Source organism: Mastigoproctus giganteus, chromosome 12, assembly GCF_048544385.1.
Source record: "Mastigoproctus giganteus isolate SK-2022 chromosome 12, ASM4854438v1, whole genome shotgun sequence".
Classification (NCBI taxonomy): domain Eukaryota; kingdom Metazoa; phylum Arthropoda; class Arachnida; order Uropygi; family Thelyphonidae; genus Mastigoproctus; species Mastigoproctus giganteus.
Window position 1 is genome coordinate 11,768,703 of NC_143586.1, and position 13,484 is coordinate 11,782,186.

The 13,484-nt window shown below is 37.4% G+C and overlaps 1 protein-coding gene across 1 annotated transcript in view; it reads right to left on the bottom strand.

The window, feature by feature from the left end:
• Positions 1–4,230: 4,230 nt before the first annotated feature.
• The window catches only part of LOC150076687 (28 kDa heat- and acid-stable phosphoprotein-like), a 95,748-nt gene continuing 86,494 nt past the window's right edge, over positions 4,231–13,484 (bottom strand). The window contains exon 6 of the mRNA XM_090385638.1: positions 4,231–4,750. Coding sequence (XP_090241764.1) covers positions 4,686–4,750 — 65 coding nt within the window. The 3' untranslated portion in view covers positions 4,231–4,685. The remainder of the gene's footprint in view (positions 4,751–13,484) is intronic.

Consider the following 13,484-nt stretch of genomic DNA (forward strand, 5'->3'; position numbering starts at 1 on the left):
ATTACTTGTGTCAGCCTTTGATCCTCCTTTGTGAATTGGGGTCACATTTGCACATTTCCAGTCTATGGGTACCTCCCCTTAGTCCAAGGAAGCTCTCATAATTATGGCTAAGGGTTTGCTTACTTCCTTTGCTGCCTCCTTTAATATAACTGGATAGATCCCATCCACCCCGGGTGCCTTTCTTGTGTTTATCTTCAACAGTTTCTCCTCCAACAAGTGGTTTCACCACTTGTTGGAGAAACAACAAGTGGTTTCTATTAAACCACTTGTTGGTTGCCACAAACTGGGCTTCGGATTCACCATACTTATCCTTCATAAATATGTTTTGCTTTTGCTTGAATGGCCATTGGACTCAGGGGCACTTGCTTCTGAATCTGATTTTCCATCCATATTATTAATGGCTGTTCCATCTTTTATATAGCACCTGAACTGTTTAGTGATCTTTGACATGTTCTTTTATACACGAACTGTCCTTTAAAATATTACACTGTTGAAGCAGCGAGACCTAATTCCGTGCAATAGATGACAAACTTGGTCCTGCTTTGTACTTCTTAATTTTCCCTTCAACATTGTAATAAGTAAAAAGGAACAAAGAGAAGATTCTGAAAAATTGTTTTTTATATGATTGAAGATTTCAGTGAAGGGAACTCATTTCGCCATAATACTGTAATGTGAAAACCAACAGAATTCCAGTTATCGGTATTACCTAAAATGCAATAAGGTCGAGTTTACTACCCATTTATAATAGATTGCACTAACAGAAAAGCCCAATAAACCGGACAGTGCAAATTGTTTTTGGTTTATGGTTGACCCCCAAAAATGTTTTAGAAAAATATCATAAAGGTGTTCAAAATTGATTCTTATAACGGAACATATAACAATGAAAGTGTAGTGCAATTTCCATTATAAAAAATGACCGTTTAGAGAGATAAATAGCTTAGTTATATAGGGGAAAAAAAAAAAAAGTGTTATTGGGTTCACATTACGATATTTTCACAATACCTCCATTTATTCCTATGGGATGCAAAATACGTTTCCACAATTTTTTTTTTTAAGTTTGTCCCAGCCTGCAAAAACTTACATAAAGTCGAGAATTATGTAAGCCAGGGAGTGGCTGTACTATTTTATAGGGAAGTGTCTTCGGCAACACTATTCACAAAAAAATTTTTGTTGAGTAGTGTATTAACTGTATTGCTTATTTACCTCTGTAACAAATTAAACTCCTGTTTAATTTGTTACAGAGGAGTCAAGTTCAAGTGTGACTGGAAGAGCATCCATAACAAGGAAAGAAGTGAGTGATCATCCACATCTCTGATCCTCAATGCGTGTTGGATAGGTTTCTGATACTCGGATAAGTTATGGATGGGTGGAGCATAATTCACTCGAATATGAATTAGGTCTCAGCATGAGATTCCTCGCTTGCTCACATCTTCAGAAAGAAAAAAAGCAGGCCTGCTCTGCTGAATGGGTGACGATCGTGACGTTTTTCCCCAATTGATGACTACGAATGAATCGTGGATGTATCACTTTGACCCAGAAACAAGTTTCAAAACAATGAAATTGTCACCAACTCCCAAAAATGCTAGACTGCAATCTGTAGGGGTGTTGCTGTCAATTTTCTGGGATGAAATGGGCATTACTGCTCACAGATTACCAGAGAAGAGTACCACTATCAATGCACATTATCAGCACAGCAACTTATGGAAGCAATTACATGTGACAATTAAGAAAAAGCAATGTGTTGTTGCTTCACGACAGTTCAGTCATAACTATTTGATCTGGTGCAGAAGTTAGGACTATACTTTGCCACACCCACCTTATTCCCCTGACTTAGCAACTTCCTCCTCCTGCTCCTCCTACTACAGCTGAAATCATTTTTGCATGGAAAGCATCTTTTCAATGCAGAGGTAATTTCTGTGACAGCAGCATGGTTTCAAGAGCAAAGTGAGACCTACAAAAATGGCATAAAGTGCTGCAAAATATCAGATGTGTTGCTTTGTGTGGTGACTACATAGAGGAGCAGTATATTTCTCCAAATAATTTTTTTTTTTTTTTTTTTTTCATATTTTAAAAATCTTAACCTCCTGGGAAATGTAGAACATGTATTACATGTTCTACATTTCCCAGGAGGTTATGGGGATAAACAAACATTTTGATACCTCATCATACATAGAATTATATTCTAACCATGGAAGTTTCTGGTGATGGGACAAATATCGTGACATTTAACCAAGTTGTTACCTGTGCGCTTGTGTCCACTAATATCTAATATAGCAACATCATTGTAATCAGTAGGAGCAAACTACAGTGACCAGCTACTGTAACACACAAGGATAATCTTGCATCCTACTAATACAATAGCCTGTCTGTATAACGATCTACAAATATATCCCAAAAAGCTTTGCTCAGAAAGATAAAGAAATACCATCCTGACCAGTATCTTTTCATTAGTTGAACTCTTAATGATGGAAAAAAGTAATCATATAGGTTAGTTGCCTCTATTTTATCTATAATTTATAAATACAGATATATATTAATTGTAAATATTTCTGTTGTAATCAATTTGTAATATTGTTGTATTCTAATTTTACTGTAATCTAATATGAACCCCTCTAGCATATTTTCCTGTTCTGGGGTGAAGCCGATGTCTTTAGCTGAATAAATAGCCAACAAGTGAAGTAAACTCAAGACTATGGTCAATGAGAAAGCATGGATGAGAAAACAAAGATTGGCTACACAGATAGGCTCAGATGCAAATCATAAGGGAAGTGGATCAATGGTATCAAGCACTAGAAGAAGGAAGATTTACTCCAGCTAGGACTAAAAACTAACAGGAATAAAATGGTGCATTTTATGAAAACCCTATAAAAGAAAGGCATTAGAAATTATAGCGCAGTGCATAGGTTGTAGGATGAGAAGACAGAACGTCTCGACATTAGACTTGAATTTCTGTAAATGCATGTGAAGTTGTTTCTGAAAACCATGTTCTTCATATGAAAATTAGTTCTGTGTGTTTGAATATGGACAGTAAATGGATACTAACTGGTTGCAACAAGTGTTCAGAACAGTACTCATGGCTGTATTAATATAAAACACCTGCAACAGAAACAGAACAATCTATGAGACACAGAGTGGACTTCATAAGAGGTAGGTCATTAATTTATCCAACAGAACTCTTTTGGAATCTAAAAGCCTGAGAGAGGTTTTGGGGTACTACATCAGATATGGGAATAATATTCCCGTATCTGATGTAGTACCCCAAAACCTCTCTCGGGCTTTTAGAAATAAGGCTTTATATGAAATAAGAAATGAAAATTGCAACTCTTCTATAAATTTTAGATTAATATTCCCATGGTAGGGTGAATGACATTTGTACAGAATGAGTTGTCTGTAAGAAAATAACACCGCGAGAGAAAAAAAAATTTTATGCGAAGGAAGTATGCTTGTGCCAAAGGTGATTAGGAGTTATTGTAATCCATAATAAAGATACGTGATCTTATCTAAAAATCTGTGATTGTAGATAAGCATAGGAGCAGTACTCTTTATGTGGACAAGACTGTTTTAGGACTGAAATTAACTAAGTTATCTTTGCCCCATTGAAGGATTACCTGGAGATAGTGCTATCTACCATCACTCGCTGAGGTGATCAGAAAGGAAAGTGGATAACAACTTTACCTGCTTATGGAAGGTTGCCCTTCAACTCCAATAGTATGTTGCTGTGTAGGGTTAAAAGCATCAGTGACTAAGGCCATATTGCTCTGTGTATACTGTCTGTAAATTGCATATTCTGTGGTCAGGACAAAAAACCCAAGTTTCTGGGTGGAAAACCATACCACCCTTGCCTAAGACTGATGAACTCGCCCACATTGTGAAAAAGGCCCATAAAAATTCCTCACATCATTGATGGGGCTCAAACTCAGTTATTTTCACCCTGTGAGGGGATGACAGTAATTCTACCAATGTGCTACCCACGAGGGCTTCTACAAATTAAAATTTGTTATCTACAGTTTTACATGAATAATGTTGAGAAGTACAGTAAAAATAAAATAAGAAATGAAAATTGCAGCTCTTCTATAAATTTTAGATTAATTCTTAAATTTTATTATTTTTTTTTTCTGCACACAATAGTTGAAACTGAAATACATCTTGAGTTTGGAATGAAAAACTGAAGACAAAACAGTGTCAACTTTGAAGCTGAAATAAGTGATTGTTAGGGTTTCTACATAATACTAGTTCAGATACAGATCACCTTCGACACAATATGCAAAGCACATATGTTTTAAAACACAGTTTACCCCTGAATTTAATGATTAAAGAAACTGCTAATGCATATTTAATAATGAATTCATAAAAAATATTACATTATAACCTGGATATTTCTATTTAACAGAATATACACAGTGTGAACTGTCAAGCATCACCTCCAGAGTTAGCTTGTGTGTATATTTCAACTTTTCTTTGAGAAGAGAAACAATGAGTTTACCATATAATTTATATTAACAAAAATTTCACCACCATGATGAAACACTGCATATTTTTTGCCATCTAGTAAAAGATAAAATTGACATAAATGAACTCCAAAGTCCTCTGCAAAGCGGGTCCACACTCAAATAAAAAACAGCATTTTTTAATGTCAATAGGAGTTACATGAATAACTTGACTATTCTGATAGAAGTTAGTAAAGGTCATGATTTCTTCCCCAAAGCCTTGTTTCTGGCTTGTGCTTTTGCTGCCAATTCTTCATCTCTAACTGGGGAAGGAAAAAAAAAAAAAATAAAATAAATAACAATAATAAAGGTACGAAATTAATAATTTCCACTTCTAAAAAATCTTGCTTCATAAAATTAAGTTAACAAAACAAACACATACAATACAAGTTAAACTCAACAGCTTCTAAGCTAAATTGCCACCATCATTTGCGACTACTAATGCTAATTGGCTTTAGCTTTTCACAGATTAAATATTTTTACAAAACATGCACACTAGCTAGTCCTCATTAAGACTATTTATATATAAACTGGGTGAGAAGAATGGTGGTTAAATAGGATTTGTGAAAATGAACTGTATTTTTCTTATTCAATGTCATTTAACTACAAATGGGAAAAAAATAAAAGTTCTTCAACAAAAAAATGAACTCAGTGTTTAATTTTTTGTTTGGCAAAAAAAAAAAGGTGCAAGTATTAGAGCTGTTAAGATTTAGGTCATTATGTAACATTTAACTTTCTCACATATTTATCCCACAACACTAATTTACAGAAGACATCTGTAAATAAGTAATTAGTTTAGCATACTGAATATTTTAGATGGGGTTTCCAGCATTATGGGATCATAAAGCTAATTGTTGCTTTTAAAACATGGAGTTAAATCTTATTCATAAATTTAATTTTCAATGTGAATTTCATTCAAAACGTTTGGTTTTTGAATGATGCTTTCAGCTGTAAAGGGTACATTAACAAATAAATAAGTTGTTCTTTTAGAGCTGCTAGACATCATACTGAGCCTATTAGTAAAGTTCTAGAAAGCATCTGGATCAGCTAGCATATAATCTCACTGCCTCTACTCTGCCTGATAGTGACTGGAGGGAATCACTGAGACTACAAACCAAAAAGCTGAGATATTGCTGTGTGTATATACAACATATACACACAGCATATCCAGTTGATATAGATGAACAGTACACTGTTGAGTCAGTTTGGTGTGACATAAGCACTGCAAAAGCAAAAATAAGAGTAGGAGTGTGTTATAGGCCTAATGACTCGAATGAGTACAATGAACAATTGTACAGAGAAATAGAGTGGCTAGTCAATCAGAATGTCTTATAATGGGGGATTTTAACTTCTCAGATATTGACTGGAACTTGTGGGTTGGTCACTCACACACACACACGTGCAAGACTTTTGTGGATTTATTGGATGATTGTTTTCTGCAGCAGCATGTTCGAGAGGCAACCAGAGAGGGTAATACTCTTGATCTGGTTATCAGCAGTGATCATTCGTGTATTAAGAATTTGCAGATAAAGGAACCACTAGGTGGCAGTGATCACAGTGTATTGATGTGGGATTTACTTAGAGATATAATTACCATCAGGGGTAAAGTAAAGGGTTTTTGCTTCTGTAAAGGTGGGTACAGTGGTCTCAGACAGTTTTTAAATTCTGTACAGTGGGATGAACTGACGATGTTACCAACAGTAAATTCTAAGTGGGAAGAATTTAAGGAATTAATCATGGATGCTACTAAAAGTTTCATACCTATTAAGAAATATTGTTCAAGGTTTAGACCTAAATGGTAATCAAATGAACTAATGAGACTCGTGACAGAGAAAAAAAATGCATGGGAGGCACATAAATTATCAAGATGTAATCAGGTCACAAAGGAGGTTAGGCAGGCGAAGGCAGATTATGAGAAATCTTTGGCAAAATATAAGAAAAACAGCAAGGATTTTTTTACTTATATACTCTAAAAGGAAGGAGATGAATCTGATTGGTCCACTTGATATCGATGGTTCGACTATTGACGATCCTGCTCAGATAGCAAACAAACTGAATGAGTATTTTGTGTCTACATTCACACATGAGGAGTTATTAAGGTTTGAAAATGGCAGAAGGTTATCAAATTGTAGCAGGGTGCTTAATGATTTTGTAATAACTGAGAGCAAAGTGGAGGAGAAATTGTTGAAGTTAAACATAAGAAAGGCACCTGGGGTGGATGGGTGGATCCAGTTATATTAAAGGAGGCGGCAAAGTAATTAAGCAAACCCTTAGCCATAATTATGAGAGCTTCCTTGGACTCAGGGGAGGTCCCCCACGGACTGGAGATGTGCAAATGTATTCCCAATTCACAAATGGGAATCGAAGGGTGACACGAGTAATTACAGACCAGTTAGTTTAACTTCTGTTCCGGGTAAAATAATGGCGTCACTGGTTAAAGATGCATTGCAGTATCATCTAGACAAGACTGCAGCAATAATTCAGACACAGCATGGGTTTGTTAAGGGAAAGTCTTGTCAAATTTGATAGGATATTATGATGTGGTTACAAAAGAACTGGATGCAAAAAATAATTTTGATATATATTTGGATTTCAGGAAAGCTTTTGGCACTGTTGCGCATGGAAGACTATCGTACAAATTGGAGCAGAATGGTATTAAGGGTAAGTTGCTACAATGGATAAAAGGATGGTTGAGTGGGAGAAGACAGAGTGGTAATCAATGGGTGCTGCTCTTCGTGGACTAATGTTATTAGTTGGAGTCCCACAGGGTTCGGTGTTAGGTCCACTGTTGTTTTGTATATTTATCAATGATATTGATGAAGGTATATCAGGCTTAATGTCGAAGTTTGCAGATGATACAAAGATTGGCAGGGTTGTTAATGGCAGTGTGCTACTGCAACAGGATCTAGATAATTTGGGCAGATGGGCTAAGAAGTGTCAACTGAAGTTTAACCTTGACAAATGCAAAGTACTGCATATGGGTAGAAGTAACCCCAGAGAAACGTACCAACTGTGTGGTACTACACTTAAGGTGGTAGAAAATGAAAAAGACCTGGGAGTAATTGTGCAGTCAGATATGAAGTTTTCTGAGCAATGCAGATAGGCTGCCAGGGCAGATCATGGGGTTTTGTTAATGATATATAGGAATTTTTCTAGCAGGGAAAAGGAGGTGATTGTCCCTCTGTATAAGGTAATGGTCAGGCCATGCCTTGAGTACCGCGTACAGGTCTGGAGGCCTCATTTTAGGAAGGATGTAGATTTGCTTGAGCGTGTACAGAGAAGGGCAACAAGATTGGTGAGGGGAATGAATGGATCCTCTTACCAAGAGAGGCTGAAGTTCTGCAAATTGCAGTGGCTGGAGACTAGGCACCTGCGCGGTGATCTGATTGAGGTGTATAAGGCCTTGAATGGGTTGAGCACGCTGAATTCTGATGGGATCCTTCCACTTGTTCAGATTACGAACCTAGGGGGCATAAATTCAAATTAAGAAAGGACAGATGTAGAATAGATGTGCGGAAATTTGCCTTTAGCCAGTGGGTGGTTAATTGCTGGAACAAACTTCCATCTGTCGTTGTGGAAGTTGATAGGTTGAATAAATTTAAGGAGGTTGTTGTTGTTATTTGGTTTTTAGGAGCATTAGCAACTAAGGCCATATTGCTGCGGGATATGCAGTGGTCATTCCCTGACCTTTCCGCATCCTCCATATTTGGTGGTGACGGGCTCGAACCCCAGTCTAATCAAGAAGCGTGTGCTACGCACTGCTGCTCCTTCCCACCTGGCTACGGAGGCGCCTAATTTAAGGAGGAACTGGACAGGCATTTGGAGGGAATGGTGTGATTTTTTTTTTGGCTGATGCTGCATAAGCTCATACATTTGCTTTCTTGCATCACATGCCACCACTACTTCTAGTGCTACTACTACTACCTACTTGAAGAGTTTCTTGCTTCCTCGGGATGGGGAGTTGCACTCGAACACCTACTAACCTATTGTTTTGTAGAATCATACATTCGTCATACATTGGTATGCAAAACTTAAGGACCAACACTATTTCTAAAGATTACAACCACAAAATCTTTACTTAAGGTACTCTACTGATGAGAGCAGATTCAGTCTCAGAAATGATTCTGGACGTCAGCTAATCTGGCGAGAGATTGGCACACAGTATCACCCTGCAACATCACTGAAAGGGATCGATATGGCGGTCGAGGTGTTCTCATCTGGGGAGGCGTTATTTTGGATAGACATACACAACTCCACATACTGGAAGGAAGTACTCTAACCGGTGCATGCTACTGTACTGAGTTAATCCTTCCCATGTGCATCTGTTCCGAGGTGAAATTCGGCCCAAGTTCGTGTTTATGGACGATAATGTCACACCCATCGTACTGCAGCTGTTGAAATGGTTTTGGAAAGTGAGGACATTGTTCGTATGGATTGACCTGCCTGTTCCATCGAACACATATGGGACGCTCTGGGGAGACGCCTAGCGGCACGTCCACACCCACCAGAAAATGTTCACCAGCTGAAGATGGAGCTGACAGAGGAATGGACGATGTTACCACAAGAACTTAACAACAACACTGTTCTAAGTATGGACAGGTGGTGCAAAGCCTGCATCGACATTAGGGGTGGCCATATCTCCTACTGAGGACCACCTCTTTCCTTTGTTCCATCTTTGGCAGTGATGCATCTGTATCATGGCAGCCAGTGCTATGTCGCCATTTTTGAATAAACTCCCTCTGTACCGTTTTGTTTATGTTGTTGTGTCGGTGTTGTTTCCTTCATCATTTCTGTACTGCACAAGGTCCTTAAATTTTGCACATCAGTGTAGGTGCATTACTTTTTGGTTATAGAATGGAAGGCCAGTCCTGAGCATAGGGAGAGACTACAGGAACTCGATGAAGAGAATGAATTGGGAGCATTTTGATTTGGAAATGTAACAAGCTATGGAAAGATGTGGTGATTGGCAACAATATAGTGTTAGTGATATTTTAAAGAGGTGCCTGTGAAGTGTCAATAAAGAATATAGTGCTAGGTGTAAAGACTGTGCCTTGATGGAACTCAGCATTAACTGAATTTAAACACTTATCAAGAGGAAGAAAGCATTATCAAATGGGCAAGAAGAAATGGTGCAGAAAGTTTTCTTCACGATAAAGAACATTATGTTGACCTAAAGAAGTAGTACATTAAAAAGATGTTTTTATAAACATTTAGCATGGCAGTCTTATGTCAATCAATGCCGAAATGCTGACCCTTGGAGTTCAGTACATAGGATAACTGACAAGATGAGGTTTGATGGACTGGTTTACAGCATTCGGGACAACAGTTAGTTGTATACCCTTATTGTTGTTGTTATTTGGTGTTTTGGGAGCATTAGCAACTAAGGCCATATTGCTCCGGGAAATGCGGTGGTCATTCCCTGACCTTTCCGTATCTTCCTTATTTGGTGGTGAGGGGCTCGAACCCCGGTCTAATCAAGAAGCGTGTGCTATGCACTGCTGCTCCTTCCCACCTGGCTACGGAGGCGCCGTATACCCTTATGTGGGATCAATCTATTCGACAGATTTTGTGTGAATTGTTTAAAAAAATTATTCAGATATGTATACTGAGATACAGAGAAGTATCATTATTGAGAATGAGGTTTACTGTACCGTATAAACTTAGCAGTCTTTCTCTCAAGAGGAACTAAACTGGGCGTCAACCAAGTTAAAAATGGCAAGGCTCTGGGTATTGACTTCTTGGAGACAGACGTTATGAAATGCTTCCACTCCGGGCATCCGTTGTGTTTAGCTGAAGGAAATATTCCTTCGGCTAAACAGAACATAGCCTTTATAAAAACCATACACGACATCGTAAAAAATAAGCGATTAGATTTTGCGGGCACATCTGATAGCATTCAAAGCATTACTAACAGAAAAATAATGAAACTGTCTACATACGAGGACCTCAACAAGGCAATGGTGTTGTGGTTTAGCCAACAGAGCAGAAAGCATGCCAGTCTCCGGGGAAGTTTGCGCAGCAAAGGCAAAATTTTTTTTGATGAATTAAAACTACAGGGTGATTTTAACGCATCTTCTGGGTGGTTGACGCGGTTTAAACAGAGGCACGGAATTTGTCAGATTTACATTCAAGGTGAAAAACTAAGTAGTGATGCATCGCTGGGCCAAGAATTCCCCAATGAGTTTCAAAAATTTATTGAAACCAATGAACTTGTGCCAGAGCAAATTTACAATGCCAATGAAACAGAATTGTACTGGAAATGTCTTCCATCAAAAACTTTGGCTAACGGAACCGAGGTAAAAGCTCCAGGACATGAAATGCAAAAGCAAAGATTGACAGTTCTTTGCTGTGCAAATGCTGCTGAGTCTCATTCTTTGAAACTCTGAGTAATTGGAATGGCAAAAAAAACACGGACTTTGAGTATTTCAATATCAAATTTACCTGTCGATTGCTACAACAAGTCAGCCTGGATGGACAGGGAAATATTTTCCAGTTGGTTTAGAACTAAATTTGTGCCTTCAGTGTGGCAATGTCTGGCATCACTGGGCTTGCCACAGAAAGCTGTCCTGATATTAGACAAAGCACCAAGTCACCCCAATGAAGAAATTCTAAAATCAGATGATGAAAATATTTTCATCAAATACTTACCTCCCAATGTAACAACTTTAATACAACCTATGGATCAAAGTGTCATCCAACAAATGAAAGCAATTTATTGCAGAAATTTATCTCAAGTTAGTGGAAGAAAATGATTGTGATTTATTGACATTTTAGAAAAACCTGACTGTACTGGATGCGATTTACAAAGTTTCAGCAGCATGGAAATCAATAAAAAGCATAACATTAAAGAGGTCTTGACATAAAATTTTACTGGGAAACGATGAATTTGAAGAAAATGGCAAAGATTTGGTACCAGAAATGTTACAAAATTTGCAACAAATTGAGGGGTGCGGGGATGTCGATGAGCGATAAATTCATGATTGGCTTGATTCTGACAAATATTTAGCTGGCCATGAAATACTAAACGAAGAAATTTTACATCATGTAACAACTACAACACCACCACTAAATAATGATAGCGAGCCTGAAGAAAAAGAAGAGTTGATATCATCACAAAAAATTAGCCATAGTGTTGCTTTAACACACACAGAAGCGTTTCTTGACTAACTGGAGCAGCAAGAGGATAGCGTTCTATCGGAAAAAATGGCTTTAAGAAATATTCAAAGCGTCATTCGTCAAAAAGTTGCGAAAGGAAAAAAAAAAACAATCTTATATACTTTCGTATTTCTCTAAGTGCATTGATTTTTGCTGATCTCTTATTTTTTTTGCAAAATTAAAATATAAAATATTATGTTGAAAATAAAACGTGATTTTAAAGATATCAACGGACTTTTTAAGTTAAAACAAAACTTGTAAAAAAATATTTTGAAAATTATTGTGCACAACCGTTGGAAGACTGGTTCCCGATGGGAGCATACATCATTATGTACAGATATGTTTTTATACTTAAGCAAGCATTGTATTGGACATGCGAGTAATGTGAGGTAAGTTTTTTCATTTTTTTTTAATTCATCGCCATATTTTTAGGCACATTGTTGAACATTTTTCAATATTTTTGGATTAACCGTGATTTTATTTTTACCATATATCCCAGAAAATCGAAAGTCTATTGTATTCCTTCATGGACTTCATCTGAAATCTCCTCTTTATGACCTAATGTCTTAAAATCTCTACCAAATTCTGCAAATTTGTGTGTCACAATTCTCATTAATTTATGAGCTGTTCCATAAAGAATGATCAAAATTTTTAATGAACAACCATATAACTTGCAATTTCTAGCTGAGCTGCAGAATTTAAGATCAAACCAAGCTGCATCACAGCAACTGTACAGTTGACTCATGCGCCTGGTGTGACCATGGTAGCTGATCAAGTTTACACATGTTCACCTTGGTAACAATGGATGTGACATGCAACAGTACGCTGCAATCAAATTTTGTTTCCATCTCAGAAAACATCAGCTGAATCATACAAAATGTTAAAAGAGGCTTATGGCATATACAATCTATGCTCTTTCATACAGCACAGCTCGGAGGTGGTTTAGAACCTTTAAAGATGGATGGAATTCAATCAAAAAAATCGGTCTTGGAGCTCCAACCAATGCTGTCACCACAGAAATTATCAACACTGCTTATCTAATCATAAGAGAAGATTGTTGTATAACAGCAAAGCAATGGCACAGATGTTGAGAATATCACTAGGAAGCATGCATGTTACATTCTCCACAACCATTTGCATATGACATGTTTGTGCATATCAGGTTCCACAATTATTCACACCTGAGCAATAGCAAGTTCACATGAAGGTTTATCAGGAGGATGGTTACTAAAGATGGTTAGGTTCTGCACAAGGTTATAACAGCAGGTGAGATGCACATTATAGCCTAATGCGCCAATAAAATCAAAACCAACCAACAGCAGGTGAGACACGGCTTCATCATTTCGACCCAGAGAGTAAGCAACAAAGCTGTTTGGAAGTCCTGGAAGATTCATAATAAAACATAACACTTATTTCAATGCACTTGTATTAACATACAGCTTGTGTACATTAAACTGTATGATCAGCAACACTGAAAAAACAAAAACGTGGGTTCTGCAGGAAAGGTTATGGACATACTTTTTTTTTTTTTTTATGTTCAAGTAATGGTTTACGAGCACGTTGTGCGTCATATGACTGTTACGGGACCTTACTATAGCACTATACTGCATTCTTTGTGGGGTCATGTTCATGCATGCAGGTGGGTGGATGCTGCATCATGGCAATGTGAGACTACACATTGTTCATACTATCATCAAGTCAAATTGTGTTCCTTATCTGTCCTACAGATTTGACCTTGCACCATGCGATTTTTTTTTATTTCTTACGTTAAAGAAGGAGCTGGGGGAAAACATTTCCAGTCATCAAAAGTTGTAAAGATATCAGAGGCATTTCTCAAACACA